The 16,450-nt window shown below is 39.0% G+C and overlaps 1 protein-coding gene, 1 long non-coding RNA gene and 1 pseudogene across 2 annotated transcripts; 1 reads left to right on the top strand and 2 right to left on the bottom strand.

Annotated features, from left to right (window-relative positions):
• The first annotated feature begins 845 nt into the window (after positions 1-845).
• LOC142630736 (uncharacterized) lies at positions 846-1,459 on the top strand. The gene is made up of 2 exons (XR_012843428.1): positions 846-1,164; positions 1,271-1,459. It is a non-coding gene; the product is annotated as an uncharacterized LOC142630736 (long non-coding RNA).
• A 1,446-nt stretch (positions 1,460-2,905) lies between these two features.
• On the bottom strand, positions 2,906-4,525 carry LOC142632498 (uncharacterized; annotated as a pseudogene).
• Positions 4,526-6,060: 1,535 nt separating this feature from the next.
• LOC142630954 (galactokinase-like) lies at positions 6,061-11,876 on the bottom strand. Its single transcript, XM_075805012.1, has 5 exons — positions 11,763-11,876; positions 11,571-11,639; positions 7,153-7,230; positions 6,543-6,684; positions 6,061-6,455 (listed from the first exon to the last, which is right to left on the bottom strand). The coding sequence occupies exons 1-5, from the start codon at positions 11,768-11,770 to the stop codon at positions 6,345-6,347; spliced, it is 408 nt and encodes a 135-aa protein (XP_075661127.1). The 5' UTR covers positions 11,771-11,876; the 3' UTR covers positions 6,061-6,344.
• Positions 11,877-16,450: the final 4,574 nt, after the last annotated feature.

The raw sequence follows: 16,450 nt of genomic DNA, 5'->3' as shown, positions 1-16,450 counted from the left end.
GAAACGATTGGCCACTTGATACCTGACGACGACATTTGCATAATTTCTGACCGACATCTCGGTATCAAAAACGACATTGCAAACTGGCCTAGAAGGGATGATGGAAAAGCAAGGGTATTTCATAGATATTGTCTTCGACATGTTGCTAGCAACTTCAACACCCATTTTCAGAACTCGACTCTAAAGTCAGCGGCGTTGAAAGCGGGATATGCTAGTCAGGTAGTTAAATTTGCTACCATAATGGACTCCATTAAGTAGGTGGAAATTGAGGCCATTAGGAAGAAGAAGAAGGTGACGGGGAGGGATGGTAAGGAAAAGAATCAAGATTATCTTCCATACACATACCTAATGAGCGAGGATGTGGACATGTGGACCCAGTCATACGATGGTGGGAGACGTTTTGGAGCAATGACAACCAATATATCAGAGTGTTTCAATGGTGTGCTGAAAGGTGCACGGGGCCTTCCTATTGCCGCGTTGGTTGAGTTCACTTGGAGCAAACTTGTTCAATATTTCCACGACCGGCGCAAAGAATACCATTATGAGTTGTCAGAGGGTAAGAAATGGAGTGAATATGCCTTATCCACGTGGGATGGAAATAAGCGTAAATCTGAGAAACACTATCTCAAGCCATTTAGCAATGTAGAGCTAATATTTCAAGTAGTTACCCAACTCAACGTGTCTAGCGCAGGAGGGGGAAACCACAATTATGAAGTTCGGTTACGGGAAAAAACATGCAGTTGTGGGAAATGACAAAATATAGGGATCCCGTGTTCACATGCAATTAGAGTATGTGACTATTTACATATTGATTTGACCACGTATATGAACCCATGTTATGGTTTGAACCATGCCCTTAACACTTATGAGCATGCATTTGTGGTTCCTAAGTCACAGTCATTATGGAGGGATCCCATGGGGCCAAAGTGGTTGCCTAATCCGGCATTGTTGCGGGCCAAAGGTCGACCGGTGAAGTCACGAATAAGAAATGAGATGGATGGAGTGAGGAATAAGGATCAAGAACCGGGATGGCGGAGGGAGGACGCAGATTTGATAGAGAGTCAACCGAAGCAGACATGTGGACTGTGTCATGCTTCCGGGCATAACCGCAGAAAATGTCCGCAGTCCCGCGGTGCTTCCACAAGCGGCCATGTTCCACACTAGGTAGGTTGGCAAAAATTTATGCATCGGTTAAATAATTGTTGTTCATTCGATATTTACCTAATGTTTACTATCTTGTCTCCTAACGTAAATACTCTACGTTTTTCAGGCATCCTTCCATGGACGACGTTGTATTGGCTCTATGTGAACTTTTTGATTGTTGTTGAATGTACTTGTAATTCTCTATCCAATGTACCTCTATGAAGATTGTGATTTGAGTAGTATGGTTAGAATTGCAAATTAAGTGTGGTTGGACATGTTTAGAATGGTGATATATTGAGAATGACTTTTGTTGTGATTTGAGTGCATTTACATTGTAAAACAATGCCTGAAACAGAGCATTTTCTGCTGGGAAAAAAAAATTTGCCCAGTAAAAATCGAGTTTTAGACACTCGAGTTTCTTGGGAAAAAAAAAATTTGCCCAGTGAAAATCGAGTTTTAGAAACTCGAGTTTCACTGGGCAAATTTTTTTGAAACAGGGCATGCCTCTCTGCCTCTCTGCCTGAAACAGAGCATGCTGTTGGGGAAAAAAATTTGCCCAGTGAAAATCGAGTTTTAGAAACTCGAGTTCCACTGGGCAAATTTTTTTGAAACAGGGCATGCCTCTCTGCCTCTCTGCCTGAAACAGAGCATGCTGTTGGGGAAAAAAATTTGCCCAGTGAAAATCGAGTTTTAGACACTCGAGTTCCTTGGGAAAAAAAAAATTTGCCCAGTGAAAATCGAGTTTTAGAAACTCGAGTTCCACTGGGCAAATTTTTTTGAAACAGGGCATGCCTCTCTGCCTCTCTGCCTGAAACAGAGCAGTTGGAGAAATATTTGCCCAGTGGAACTCGAGTTTTAGAGACTCGAGTTCCTTAGGTATCTCGATTATTTAAATCGGTCCATTTGGTCTGATTTGGTCTAATTTGGTCTGATTTGGTCTATTTTGGTCTAATTTGGTCTAATTTGGTCTGATTTGGTCGAACTTGGTCTGATTTGGTCTGATTTGGTCTATTTTGGTCTAATTTGGTCTAACTTGGTCTGATTTGGTCTATTTTGGTCTAATTTGGTCTAGTTGAAAATCCACCGAAATTATTGATTAATTATCAATTTATCTCAATTTTGTCTTCCGCAAGATTGTGATTATTAACCACAAATTGGCAATGCACCAAATGATAAAGTGGAAAAAACATCTCCAAAAGAAAAACACTAGGTTATTGTATTCTAGGCATCAACACTAGGTTTTGAGGCTCTTCAATAATGGAACTTATTTTTCCAAACCAAAATGCCAGGTGTTATCAATGGAACTGCACCAAACCCAGTTAGATTAGCTGAAATGTGTGAGCATTTGGGAAAAGCCATGGGCAGGCCCTCATGGCTGCCTGTACCTGACATTGCAATCAAAGCAGTCCTAGGAGAAGGTGCTTCTGTGGACGACTGTCAATCATAAGAGTTCAAGACAGGCTACCATCGCCCGATAATGGATTATATCCTCCCTTTCTCTCCCTCGAACGCCTTCCCATCACTCTCTCTCATGAGAACAAACTCATGAGACTTGCAATCCCATCACTCTCTCTCATGAGAACAAACTCATGAGACTTGCAATAGCTCACGACAATGCCTATCAGGGGTAACTTTGGGCCACCAATGGCTAAAGTGCAGGGATGGCAGGGGGGATGGGAGGGGGGAGATTTTTCAAGGACGACTTCTGCCTGTTTAAAAGTTCTGTAAACACCAGTTGCAAGCCTGCTCTAAAAGTCTCACAAACAAATGAAATAAGTCATGCTTTTCATTTCTTCATTCAAAATGAGAACCTACTGTTTCATCTTTTGATAATACATCTCAGATAAATACAGAACTCCCGTTGTATCCCTAATCCATATAGGACAGGTGACAGGAGAATAAAATAACTTAAGAGCATTTGATTGTTTGAAAGTTCATCAACCCCTCAATGAGTACTTTTTCCCAGAAAAAGCCTTGAACTTTGGCTCTTCACTCTTTGATGACTGCTCTTGTTTAGTCTCTTTTGCAGGTTCCTGCAACATTAAGGAGAACATGTAGTTCAGCAGCTTTTTGTTTGGCTTTTTATGTTTTTTTAGAGCCGGTTAAGTATGAATGAGAAGACATAAGAATAAAAGTATACCTTTGGTGTATCTTTAGGACTGCGGCTTACATTTGATCCAAACACAAGCTTTCCCTGAGCCTGACAATTGGTGCTTTGTGAACTAGATCCCGAGAAGGCTTTGCATTACCATTTGCAACATTAGGTTGCTTGTCTTTGGATTGTGAGGGAGCAACTGATGGAGGCTGGTAATTCAAAGGTTTCCCATCCAAGCGTCTCCCCGATCCGGTGAAAGGGCTGAATTTAGGTTCGGTTTCAGTGGAGCCTCTTCACCTGCGGGAACAAAAGATGTTATTCGTCTTGCGTAATAAATAAAAATTTAAAAGAGTTGTATAATAAGAAATAGACATTGTATTACTATGTAACTATTTTTTTTAAAGAATAATTTATTGCTATGGAGCATTCCCATTATTGCTATGGAGTATTCTTAAATACAAAAGATTCAACATCAAGTGCGAAGTGCCTTCTCTGTATCTATCAAGTGATCATAAAAGATTGGACATGATGTGATTACTATCAAGTAAGAGAAACTTTAAAAACCAATAATAGGCGAAACCCAATCAAGAATTCAAGATGATTTTTATCTGTCCCCTATGATATGTTGAATACCTCCTATCTGTATGACATGAGAAAAGAGGGAAACCACATTGCACATTCACTCTCAATTAAAGTGTAAAAGAAGCCACAAAGTAACGAGAAAGACATGGTAAAGTAGAAAGAAAAATATTCACCTGGTGCCTTGCCTAGAGGAACAGGTGCAATAGGCTTTTCGGGTTCCTTGTAATCGAGGGGAGGTGCAAAGTCCACCTCACGGTACGTCTCAATGATACTTATTGCATTAGCAGGTTTTGTTTCTATAATATCTATGTAATACTTTTTGTTGTTATATGCCACCATAATACTATCCCCGCAGGTTAAGCAAGAAAAGTTCCTTAATGTTGTCTCTAAGCCGCATGACAAAAGAAAGCAAAATCATATATAATAACATCTACCCTTGCATATGCAATAAACAAAACGTACAATGGCAGCATGAAAAACATCTTTATAGCTCGCAGAAACCATAAAATAATTAGGAAATAGCTTTATAGGTAGTTGATTGAATGATATGGAAGAGGAAATCAGCACTACACGAATAGACCGTGGACATATCACAGGAAACAAGGGGAGGACATCACAAGAACAGAACAATAAAGTAATATTTATTATTAAGTTGTTTCTTTGTCCTCTTTATAAGAGCCACTCATTTTAATTACTTTCTTCCATATAGAATCAACAGTGGGCTTCCTAATTCACAGCATGGACTGAATTAAGATGACAGCACCTATCATAGATGTGTACATGACATGACACATTACATTCATGATGAATACAGGAAGAAGAAGGATTACAACCACATGAATCCCCTTCTTTGCCAAACAAGGACAACAATGACTTAAGAATCAAGATATACCACATCTAACACTAAATAAGAACTAATGACATAAAAATAACTAACTCACATAGCTTTTGGGTTAGAAATATCCAAAAAGTCCTTTGTGTGTGGTTGCAATTTGACATATGTTCCCTTTGGAAGAGTAACATTTTTCACTCGCACAATATCCCCCTCTTGTAAGAGCATGTTCTCCATCATCTATATAGAAAGAATACAAAAAGAAAAGGCAAAAATTAAATGACCAGAAGACATCTCCGACAGCTAAACTTCCTTATAGCAAATTGCAGTACCAGTTCCAAGCCCAAAAAAAATTTTGAATGCCTACCATTTGCTAAGAGCAATAAGATACCATTTGACTTAATATTTCTCTAGCATACCACTTTCAAGCATGAGGATGAGCAAAATGGAACTTCTTTAGTTTTATAGTGACACTCAAATGGTAAAAATGTAAACTAAGATTTTTCCAAATAAATGAATAAACAAAATAGATTGAAGTGAAGGAGAAAAAGGCATACAGTGAAAGAGATGCTTGGAGAGAGTATCATTAGGCATGAACTCTGCCACCAAAAGCCGCTCATCTCCCTCAGCACAACATCCTATTAAATTCACCATTCTCTTATGCCGAACCTTCCCTACTCCACAAGCCTCTGTCTACAATGACAACAACAACAACAACAACCCATTTCCCATTTCAACAAATGAACTTTGAAGCTTGTTTTCAAAAAACACAAAACATAAAAACACAAACAATACCACAAACTGATGTGGGTCAGGCCAAGAGAGCTTGGAGAAGCGCTTAATGGCAACAAGGCCATTGTTTCGAAGCTTCCCTTTGTAAACCACATTGGGAGCTTTCTCTCCACTCTCAGAGACTATCAATTCACTACTGAACCCATTTGCCACTGCTCTCAGGTCTGCCAGCTCGAACTCCTTGAATGCTGGCCTGCCATCGTTTTGCTCCAATTCCTCCTCTCCTCCTCCACCATTTGCTTCAAATACATACACAACAACAATACACAAAACACTAATATTAAAAGTTAATAAACAAAACTACAACACAACGGCCCTACACCCCCCATCAATATACATACATACAACGTTTTTTTGGATCAAAACCAGTTATTCAGTTAATGGACCACCAAAAAAGATAAAGGAAATATCTTGATTTGGTTTGTCTCTAGTGAGATCGCACCAGCAATTCTTTGACACTACTAATGCATTGCCGCAAGGCTAACATGGTATGTATCGTTTTCCAGTGTTCCGTCACAATCACTGAATTAATTCAACAACAATAAGCTTAGTCCATGCATTTGGGTTTAGCTTTTGCTGATTTCCCTAAGTATAATTGTACTTAGAAAAGTGAAGCTTTATAAAACTGAGTATTGAAATTGACTAGCTGCTTAAATGGATACATTTTTATATGAAAGATATTTCTTTTAGTGAACAAACTTTGTAGGCCAGATCGTAATTATTTTCTGAAAAGATTAATCTGTCTCTTTGTAAAGGAGGTCCATATAATTCCATTCCAAGAACAATTTTTAAAATGATAAGATCAGAGTTTAATCAACTAGACAAGAATTTCATGAGGTTTCTCAACATAAATTAAGTTAATAGCAGACCTGGCTGTTCTTATAATCCCCAAATTTCATACTAAAACTTGAAAATAGCAGCACCACTTGATGGCTTTGAAGCAAAAACATAGAGGCCAATATCATTCTTGTTAATATCCCCTTTGTCAATCCTTGATTGATAGAAGCGTTCCTGATACACGTAACAAATCACATTCTCAACAATTGCTTCGTCTAACTATACAGGGAGAAATTTCCATTTAGGACATAGAATACTTACCTTCAAATTGAGGATAAACTGTGGAACAATGCTCTCTTTCACCAAAGCAACCGCACAACCACCCCATCCAGCTCCTGTAAGCCTTGCCCCAAGTGCACCATGTTCCCGACATGTATGTACAAGTTCTTCCAACTCCGGACAGCTAGTTACAACAAAAATAAGACAAAAGTAAATACAGCAAGATGCTGTGAAATAAAGGAGCATATTTCATAAAAGAATGATTAATGCAGATTGCAGAGTGCACAATAGGGGACAAAATCATCATCATAATAGTAGTAGATTAAATACAACATTTTTTAATGTAATAAAGATGCATGCTTTCAATCAAGTCCTGCAAAAGCAACAAAGACACATCGCTCTCTCTCTAAGTAGAGAATGCCAACTGCTAAGAAGATGTTTGTGAAGAGCCTTTGTGGCATGCTCAAATTTTTTAAAGAACAAAAAAAAAGGAAAAATTGTCAACACCAAAAACATGTAATTGAGTACATATAAGCTGCAAATTTATATGAGAAATTATTCCAATTTTTGTACGAGGTTTTTTCACTAATGATGAGAAATAATTGGAAGTGTGTGCTTTCACATTCTAGAAGCTGGACTTGAACATTTATACCTGCACTCATATAAAACACTACAACTGTGATGGCTCTCATTCATAAGGTCACCAAGCTTCTTTAGCTTGTCCTCCTCACTGCAAGAATTAGTAGAAAATTAGAATTGAATAAACTTGAACTTCGTTTTTTTTTTTTTAAGTTGAACTTGGATAATAGCATGAACAGGTTTTACATCATGTAATTTATTTAACATTGAAATTTAAAAGGACACAACAGAAAACAATAATGAAAAATAAAATCAGCCATAATTAAGTTGGGTATAATCCACATCACAGAGTTCTATTACCATCAGACCTTCAACCAATGACTAAATTATAATTCCCAAGTCCTAACCTAGTTCATAAGGGATCGAAATGCATATAAGAATATCCCAATTACAGAAATGACACGAACATATAATGCATAAACTATGGTGATTAAGTTTTATTCTGGACGCCAACTTACCACCTCCCTCCTTTTTGGGGCTTGGACCAGCCTCATAAAAGGATTAAGGCCATAAGTGACAACAAAGGCAGAGTTACATACAAAGGCCAAACAAGTAGCAGCATGCACATGCATGAAATCATAGAGTAGCAACAGAATGCCCCGCATTTCCAACTTCTAGTTTCACCACATCTCATAGTCTCTATCTGATAAACAATCAGCAATGTTCATCTCAACCAAAAGAAATGCATGCACATGTATAAGCATGCTAATAAAACTACTATCAATCAATTCATGTGGCTCACCTTAAATCTGATGATACGTGTGTCCTTAAAGGCATGTACCCGCTTGGCCTCAGAATAAACATGAGCGGCTCGCTGTTATATTTCAGAAAAATTGCAAAGTGAGCCAAATCTCGAAATGAAATTGCACTGATATTTTTAAATTTTGGTTCTAAATTTCTAAGATAATATTTATGATATGACCACTATTTTGAAAAATTATTCAGAAACACAGGTTAATACTTAGCTGCTGGTTCAGGACCTCGGGTACTTATATATATATATATATATATATATATATATATATATATATATATATATATATATTTTTTTTTTTTTTTGGGGTCTTCCCCTGAACAGGGTTAATACAAGCAAAGTATAATAGTTTTTTCAAATGAAATTTTAAATAATTTAGTTGAATCATGATAAGAGTTTAGCTTAGATCAAGGACTTGGGACAGTTAGAGTACTACCTTGAGATATATTGGAAGAGGGTGATCTTTGTTGGTATTAGAACTCTCATCTTCTATATCAATCTCTGAATACCTATTTCTAAGGTATGCCTGAGCCATGAATTCAATGTTGTGACCAAAACCAGCACTCCCAGCAATCTGCATAGACCCCATTGTTGGAAGTGACAATGACATGTCCTCAACTTCATCCTCCACAAAAACAAAAACAAAAACAACTGCAGAACCAACAATCACCACAAACACCTTAGAATTGTCCAAGATATAGCATACTAAGATTGAAGTTTCAAATTAGCATGTAGTGTAACACGAAAATGGAAAAATATGAATTTTGCCAAACATACATAAAATTTGACTTAATGTTGTAAACTGATAAAGAGGAGTTATGATTTACCGCTTCATAATGTAAAATGCTGGGCAATAGGCCCATAAAAGGAAGGTAGTCAGCATATTCATGTCAAGAAGAATGAGTAGCAATGAGAGAACATGGAATGAGAAACAAAGGCATGCATTGGAAGGTGGAGGTGGCATTAATCAAGGATAGGATGACAAAAGGACATCTCAAATGGTTTGGCAATGCATAATAAACACATCCAACATTACAGAGCGTGAGAGTTTGATTTGACTTAATGTACAGGAGTAAAAAAAATATTCTTTCCAAAGTGTCCTATACAATAGGCTATAAAGATCACATTAGACATTACCTCTGTAACAAAACTCTTTTTCAAGGTTCACCAATTTTGCGTTTTTTAACCCTCGTGTAATGTTTGGGCGGGGGAGGAGGCTGCGGGGCATCATCCTTAGGCTCATCATCGTACTACAAAGACATTAGATGCATACAGTCAATATTTGGTGTAATGATAAGATAAAATGAACTGCAAAATAGGCCTATACATCGTAATTAATGGTATCGTACCATAGAGCTGCCTTTGTGTCCTATTTTGTGTCCACCTGTCCCACAAGTGGGAGCTCTTCTAGCACGTTGCGGTCGACCTCGTGGGGGTGAGGGCTGATGAAGGGGATGCTCGTCCGGTACATCAGTATCTGGCTGAAGAGTGTCAATCCCAACTGCAGGTCCTAGAGAGTCAGATGAGGATGAGGTAGGTGGGTAATGATGCTCTGTGTACAGGCTAGGAGTGGGGATCATTGTCATGGGTTCAGTACGGGGTGGGTCTATGGGCAAAGTGGGTGCAGTAGAGCTAGTGGATGGGTTTGAGGGTGTCTCGGGGTGCATAGGAGGGGTCAACTGAGAATGAATACCGAGATCGAAACTGGGCTGTGAAGGTGGGGTGGGTGAAGGGACCTCGGGCTGAGGAGATTCATCTACTATGGGTGGAGGGACCTCAGGCTGGAGAGATGCGTGCGGGATGGGTGCAGGTATCTCAGGACTACTTACAACCCGAGCGGTTGTTGCACACCGACCACGGCCCCTAGCTGCACTTGTCCTTCGGCTTGCTGTAGCAGGCCGACCATGGCCCCTAGTTGCGCTTGTGCTTGGGCTTGCTGTAGCAGGCCCACCACGGCCCCTAGCTGCAGTAGCACGGGTCGGTGTACGTACAGGTGCTGCGCTTGTGCTTGGGATTGCAATATCTGCTGATTCAGTCTCATGCCCATTGTTTGCCTCTCCATTTGGTGCAGGACCACCACCAAGCCCAGCCAGATCATTTAGGACGCGTCGGACATGGTTGTGGGCTCGGCTGCCTACAGGAAGCATCTCCAACAGCGCTAAATGGCTTTCAATCTGAAACCGAAAAAGAACCAGTACAATTAGATTTGAAACATTTACGTATCAATTGTAGAATGGATAATATAGTATAGTACTTATTAATCTACCCAAATACTCAACTAAGATATATCTAATTAGAACACATTACCGCTATATCTAATTTTGCGCTGTTGCGGTCGACATACTTTCGAGTGACTGGACGGTACCAGCGGTAATAGTCATGATCGCGAGGCATCTCACCAGTCTGAGGAGGTGCATGGCAAAGTCGTTGTTGTCTCGCATCCCATGTAAGGATATACGGTCCATGCTCCTCCCTCCAATTCTTCTCCACCTTCCCACGCAAGTCTATTCTATGCAGTCTTTCATCGTACATAACATGGTCGGGCCGCTCTTGCGCCAACCCAAACTGACGAAGGACACGATCTGGGTGGTGTATCTCTACTATGCAAAAACACACAAGTGGCACCCTTGCCGTCCACGTATCCCTTCCTGCAACGCAAAAGTCAGGAAGGTGGCCGAAATCTGCCTCGTATGGCTGCCACACAATCTACAATAGAAACAAAAAACAATTATCATAACATCAAGTTTATTAAAACAAAAATTAACATAACCAAACAGAATTTTTGTTTGCCATACTTGGTCCGGCTGAATTCTAACTAATTGCTCGCGATAGTGGATCAAGGCCATGCCGGATGGCCTACTCTTCGAGCTTGGCACCCGCACCCACCTACAGTTAGAAGCGAATAACATAAGATAAGATAATACCCATGTTATAGTTACTAAGAAGAGTACATTGCACACACAATATTAGAAAAATACTTACTTAAATGCAAGTGGAGCATATGGCCATGGGCCATAATCACATCCAGGTGGGGGCTCTATCCTCGGGCACAAGAATGGCAACCTTGCCCATGCCCAATACTGGACCAATGTGCACGCCCCACCAATCTGCGATGCCCCTTTCTCGCTTGCCCGACACAACTCTCTGTACAACCAGGCCAAGCAACCACTACCCCAACTATACTGTGGCGGATCACGAAGGTCACGCAGGAACGCCAAGAACATCAAATGCACCCTATCTCCCGACTTGTCCATGAAAAGCTTATCCCCTAGCAGCGCTAAAATATAGCACCGAGCATACTGGTGTATCTGCATCTCCGTTGCGTCATGAGGCAGTGGCACTGCAATGGCGTGAACAAGGCGGCTGATGAGAATTCTTTGCCCCACCAAAGTTTTGTTGTCATTCGCCGGAGTAAAACCAAGCAACTCCATGCACAGATCTCGCCAATCCCCATCCACCACAGCAGTCGGCCCAACCAAGACCTCACCGTCTATAGGAAGTCCGAAAATGACCTCCACATCTTGTAGGGTGATTGACATCTCACCATGTGGAAGATGGAACGTATGCGTCTCCGGCCGCCATCGCTCAACTAGGGCCGAAATTAGGCAATGATCTATCTCTCTGGAAGGGGCCCTAAACAATCCTTCCAGCCTTAGCAACTTGATAATGTCAATCACCCGATTATCTTCCATCTGAATGCTTGCCATCTCCTTAGTGCGACCACGGCACGTAAGTGGGCCCGGGTCCTGCAAAATCCATAAAAATTATAGCGGTTATTACAACTACAAATTGTGTTTTGAAAGAACTTGCTAACTAAAAGTCAAAGACAACGTAAAAATTAAAGCAATTGTTAGAACTAGATATTTCACCTCGCCATTCCAAATGTCCTCTGATCGATGATATCGTTGTCGCGTCAACAATGACTCGTCAAGTGGACCAGGGTGCAAGACCTGTGGCTCGTCATCAATCCGAGGCTCCATACTGCAAACATTCAGATACTTAACTGTGAGATCATTAATAGTGTGGGGGCAAAATGTATAAAGTTGATTTGGAAGAACCATTACTATTCTCTTAAAATCAATTAATGTACATGTGGTTTGTAAAATGTATAAATGTTTTAGTAACTCAACATAATGAAGTGATTCCATGGTATATAAAAACACATATGAATATGTATAAGCAATTCTATCATGTATACGATTTGTCTCCCCCTTCCCCCCCTCCCCCCCTTATGCTATTTATGATTGACTAGAGCTACCACGCATTTAGATTTTCCTCAATTTTTCACATTTTTAAAATTGTGTGGAAAGGAAAAAAAGAAAAAGAAAAAAGAAATCAATATATGTTTTGGGGAGGAAAAATTTGTAATGGTTGCTTCTCATATACGAGTTTAGTGATTATCAAAATATAAATCATTATAGCTTTGCTTAATAGTGTTCTTATGTGATAAAATGGAAGAAAAAGCTTTTATAAATTGCTCATTAACTTCTCCAAAAAAGCAAAATAATGTTAGCTTTCATATAAAATAATCAAGATTCATTTTCACGTTCTAATAAAAATTATACTTTCTCCAATTTTTTATTGTTTTTTGCTTTGATGCATATCTCACTATATTATAACATATTAAAAATATCTTGCCATATATAATAAATTAAAAGTAAAATGCAATATGTTTCCTTGCAAAAAAAAAAAAAAAAAAAAAAACCTTACAAAAAATCAAGATGTAGAATTCTTTACTTACATCATATATATTATATATTCCAATATAATCACATTATTTTGAGATGGGTTTAAGACTATTACTTTTGAGTCTCAACTACTATTCTCAGTTTTCACTTAACAAAAAAAAAAATTATGTCAAACTTTTTTGCGCATTGAGCCAGTTTGTGACTAGTGATGTTAATATTAGGCTTATTAGCATCATTCTTCGCGGTTAGTTCCCTATTGTTTCACTGTTAACATCAGCTCCTATTTAGTTCAGGTATTCATATGAATCTTCACACAAAGATAGAGAAAACAAGACACAAGAATGAAGGTTTATAGTATACTCTAGCCCATGTGTCAAAAAAGATACAAATAAAGGTACGGCATTGTAAGTGAAGAAAAATTTCCTAGACAGCCCAAGCTTGATCAGATTCATTATCTGAAGTTCTGAACTATACGATGTCAACAATAGGATTTCCTGAAACAACCTATAAACAAATCGACAAGATAATTGGGGACTTCTGGTGGGGAAGAAAGAAGACATAAGAGGATTCTACATAAAGCTTGGGATAGCATTTTCAAGCCTAAACTTGTCATGGGACTTAGACATATGGAGTACATCAACAGAACAATGATAGAAAATTTGAATGGAGCATACTGACAGAGCTAGAAATGGGGTAAGAACTATAACCTTAATGTTGGAGTAGGATTGGATGTTTTTGGAACTCCTCGTGGATTCTTTACATACCTGGATATAAACTGCCTCAACCTTAACACGAGCCAGGCGATTAAGTGGGTGTTTGAGCTCATCTTGACAAAAACATGAAGATGGAATAGACAAAGTGTACTAGCTATTTGAATCGCAACTACAAAAAAACATGCTGAAGATTCTGCTAACTCAAGCACTACAAGACCCCTAATTAGAGTGGAGACTTCTCAACAAGAACTGTATATCGGACTGGCCAACACAACTATTGAGAGTGGTCCTATGCCTAAAGTAAAATGGAAGAAGTCGTGGAGACTCAAAATTCATGACAATTAAAAGTCATTGGAAAAATCCCATAACAATAAGTGATGCTAAACCTGATATTTTCAATGGAAGACCTAAACTGCATGATGTGTAATGCAGCCCAAGAGTCCATAGAGCACCTATTCTCAAACTGCCTAGTGACTCGGAATTTGTGGTCACCCCCAACGACCTTTTAGAATTGAAGAGCTCAACCTGTCATCTATGGAGGAATGGATCCGAATAACCTGTCATCTATGGAGGAATGGATCCAAATACACTTCAAAGCTATACAGTGACTTCTTGGATGAAAAATAGCCACGCACGTCCTAAATGATAATGAATAAAAATAACCACAAAACCAGGAAATCCCAGACAAACATCTGATTAAAAAAAAAAAAAAAAAATCCCCTAATGTGTCCAAAAAAGAACAAAGAAAAAACCAATGTATAGAGGAGACATAAACAAAACCACAATCAGAGTCATTTACAGAGCTAATTAGCAAAAAATTAAAATAAAATCTGAACATAATAGATAATTTATATCCATCAAACACCCAACTTCGTCCACATAGCAGAGCTTAAACATATTGCCAATAAAAATACGAAAACCAATCTCATATAAATCCAACCAAAACCCAGAAAAAAATCAGCCAAATAAAACAGAAATTAACCATCAATTCCCCATATGATCAAACAAAACCACCAACATTAGACAGGAAATCAACCTTCACCAATTAAAATAAGAGAAACCCAGATCACATTTCTTCACAATTGAACACCCAAAACAAAAAAGGAACAAAATTTCAACAAAAAACCGAAAAACCCACCTGGCGATTGAGCTCAAACACTTGGAAAAACCCAGATGGAATAATTATTTAAAAAGCTCAAAAACATACCTGCAAACTTCCGTTGAAGGATCGCCTGAAGCCGGTTGTGAGGAAAGAGGAGACCGTTTGAGGGTGAGGGTGATTTCCGTTGAGCGCCGAGGGGTTGAGGGTGACTGCTCTGGGTGTTTGAGGGAGAGTGTTTGAATTTTTAGTGAGAGTGTTTCAGAGAGAGCGTTTGAGAGATTGAGAGAGTGTGAGTGTTTGAGTGAGGTTGAGAGAGTGTGATTGTTTCAGCGGGGGGTTTGAAAATGGCCGTGTAGATTTCGAGTCTTATAAACTCGATTTCTACGTGGCTACACGTGGAAAGTTTGTCCACGTAATGGTATTGCCGACCACTGCAAATCGAGTTTTAAAAGCTCGATTTTTTCATGGATCTCGAGTTTATAAAACTCGAGATGCTAGTTTCCTACATTCTTTTAAACAGTGACAACTAACGAAAATGTTAGTTATCTAATGGTAAATGGCAACAAAATTCTATTTGGCTGCATTCCAGCCCATTAATAGCTTCACTAACCTTTTGTGGCTTTTTTTTCCATTGAGCCTTTACTAGCCCTTGCATTGCAGTATGCTACCCGGGACAAAATGTTATTATGGGCTTTAGAGAGCCCATATAAAAGATGTCCGATTCAGGGATTCAATCCACTAGTTCATCTGGGGTTTGGGATATTAATGAAGTAGGATTGTTTTTTTTTCAAGATTATTGCAAGGAGACTGTTGGGTTTTGGTAACAAGGGTGAGATTTTTTTCTTGGGGATGATCAGTTGTCAGAGGGTTGGTTGAGTCTTGTGGATGTTGGTTTAGGTTCCATTTCCTTTGGGGTTATGGTATTTATGGTAGTAAATTTTAGGAATTGGTGGAGTGGATCCTGGTTTTTGTGACTACGGAGGGCTTTTGGTTGAGATTGAGAAGGAAGGCTGTGAAAATTATCTAGAGAAATCTTTTTGGATGTAACGTGTTCTGATAGATTTTGAAAGTCAGTAGGGTGATTTCTCGAGACTTCCAGCAGTTGACCTACCTTGTCAGATCGTTCTACATTGCTTGGACCCTCATTCGCGTGGAACTCATGCGTCACCATTCCTGGAACTTCAGCCCTTTGGATTTTTGCATTCCTTTCCTCTGATTTTTGATCGTCCTCAGAGATAAACTGCACCCATCTTGAAGTTATTTTTGTCATTGGATCTGCCTACAGCCAGGGGCCATATCCAAATGGGTTGCATTAAAGCTTTCTTTGAATTTGCTCCCATATATATACATTTGGCCTTTAAATGCCCCAACCTACCGCATTTGTAATAGAAATCTGCAATCCTTTCATATTTAAACCTGACCCATAATTCTGAAAGAGGCCTTCTATCCAAGTAAAAGCCACTTTTCAATGTTTTTGCAACTTCAAACTCTACCTTCACCCTTAAAAATTGACTTATACATATTTTTCCATCACCTGTGAAATCAACTTCCACTACTTTCCCCACCAAACCACCTATTTCCTCAGTATATTCCTTTGACATGTATTCAATTGGGAGGCCGTGTATCTGAACCCATATATGGAGGCTTGAGAAATCTACATCTTCATCTGTCTGGTTTTGATTCCAGTACTTCAATATTAGTGGGTACCCTTCAGTATTCCATGGCTTCAGCTCTAGAATTCTTCTTCGATCTCCTTTGCTGGCGAATTTAAATAGAAAAATAATCTCTTTCAGATCAATTATTTGCACCCCTCTACTAGTCCTCCACGCTTTAAGAATTATTGCCCTTACCACATTCTTGTTTACACTTCTATCCACCAATAACACGCCCACCAATCCTGTATTGAACAAATCCACAACCACCCTTTCATTAGCTTTGAGTCTAATGGGTTTAGGGTGAGTTTGGTTGGGCTTTTTAAAAAAAGTGCATAATGAAAAAGTGATTTTTCAAAAAGCTGAGTGTTTGGTAAAAGCTGTTAAAAAGTGCTTTTTGAA

The sequence above is a fragment of the Castanea sativa genome, chromosome 4 (genome assembly GCF_040712315.1).
Source record: "Castanea sativa cultivar Marrone di Chiusa Pesio chromosome 4, ASM4071231v1".
Lineage (NCBI taxonomy): Eukaryota > Viridiplantae > Streptophyta > Magnoliopsida > Fagales > Fagaceae > Castanea > Castanea sativa.
Note: the sequence above shows the minus strand (reverse complement) of the source record. Positions and strands in the feature narration are given on the sequence as shown.

What these genes read in the sequence shown, in the direction of transcription:
- LOC142630954 (XM_075805012.1), bottom strand. An exon ending in TTCAGATGGAAGATAATCGG is followed by an intron (nt 7,231 to 11,570) that starts GTGATTGACATT and finishes TAATTCTTGCAG; the next exon opens with TGAGGAGGACAAGCTAAAGA. An exon ending in AGTTTATCCTCAATTTGAAG is followed by an intron (nt 6,456 to 6,542) that starts GTAAGTATTCTA and finishes TACGTGTATCAG; the next exon opens with GAACGCTTCTATCAATCAAG.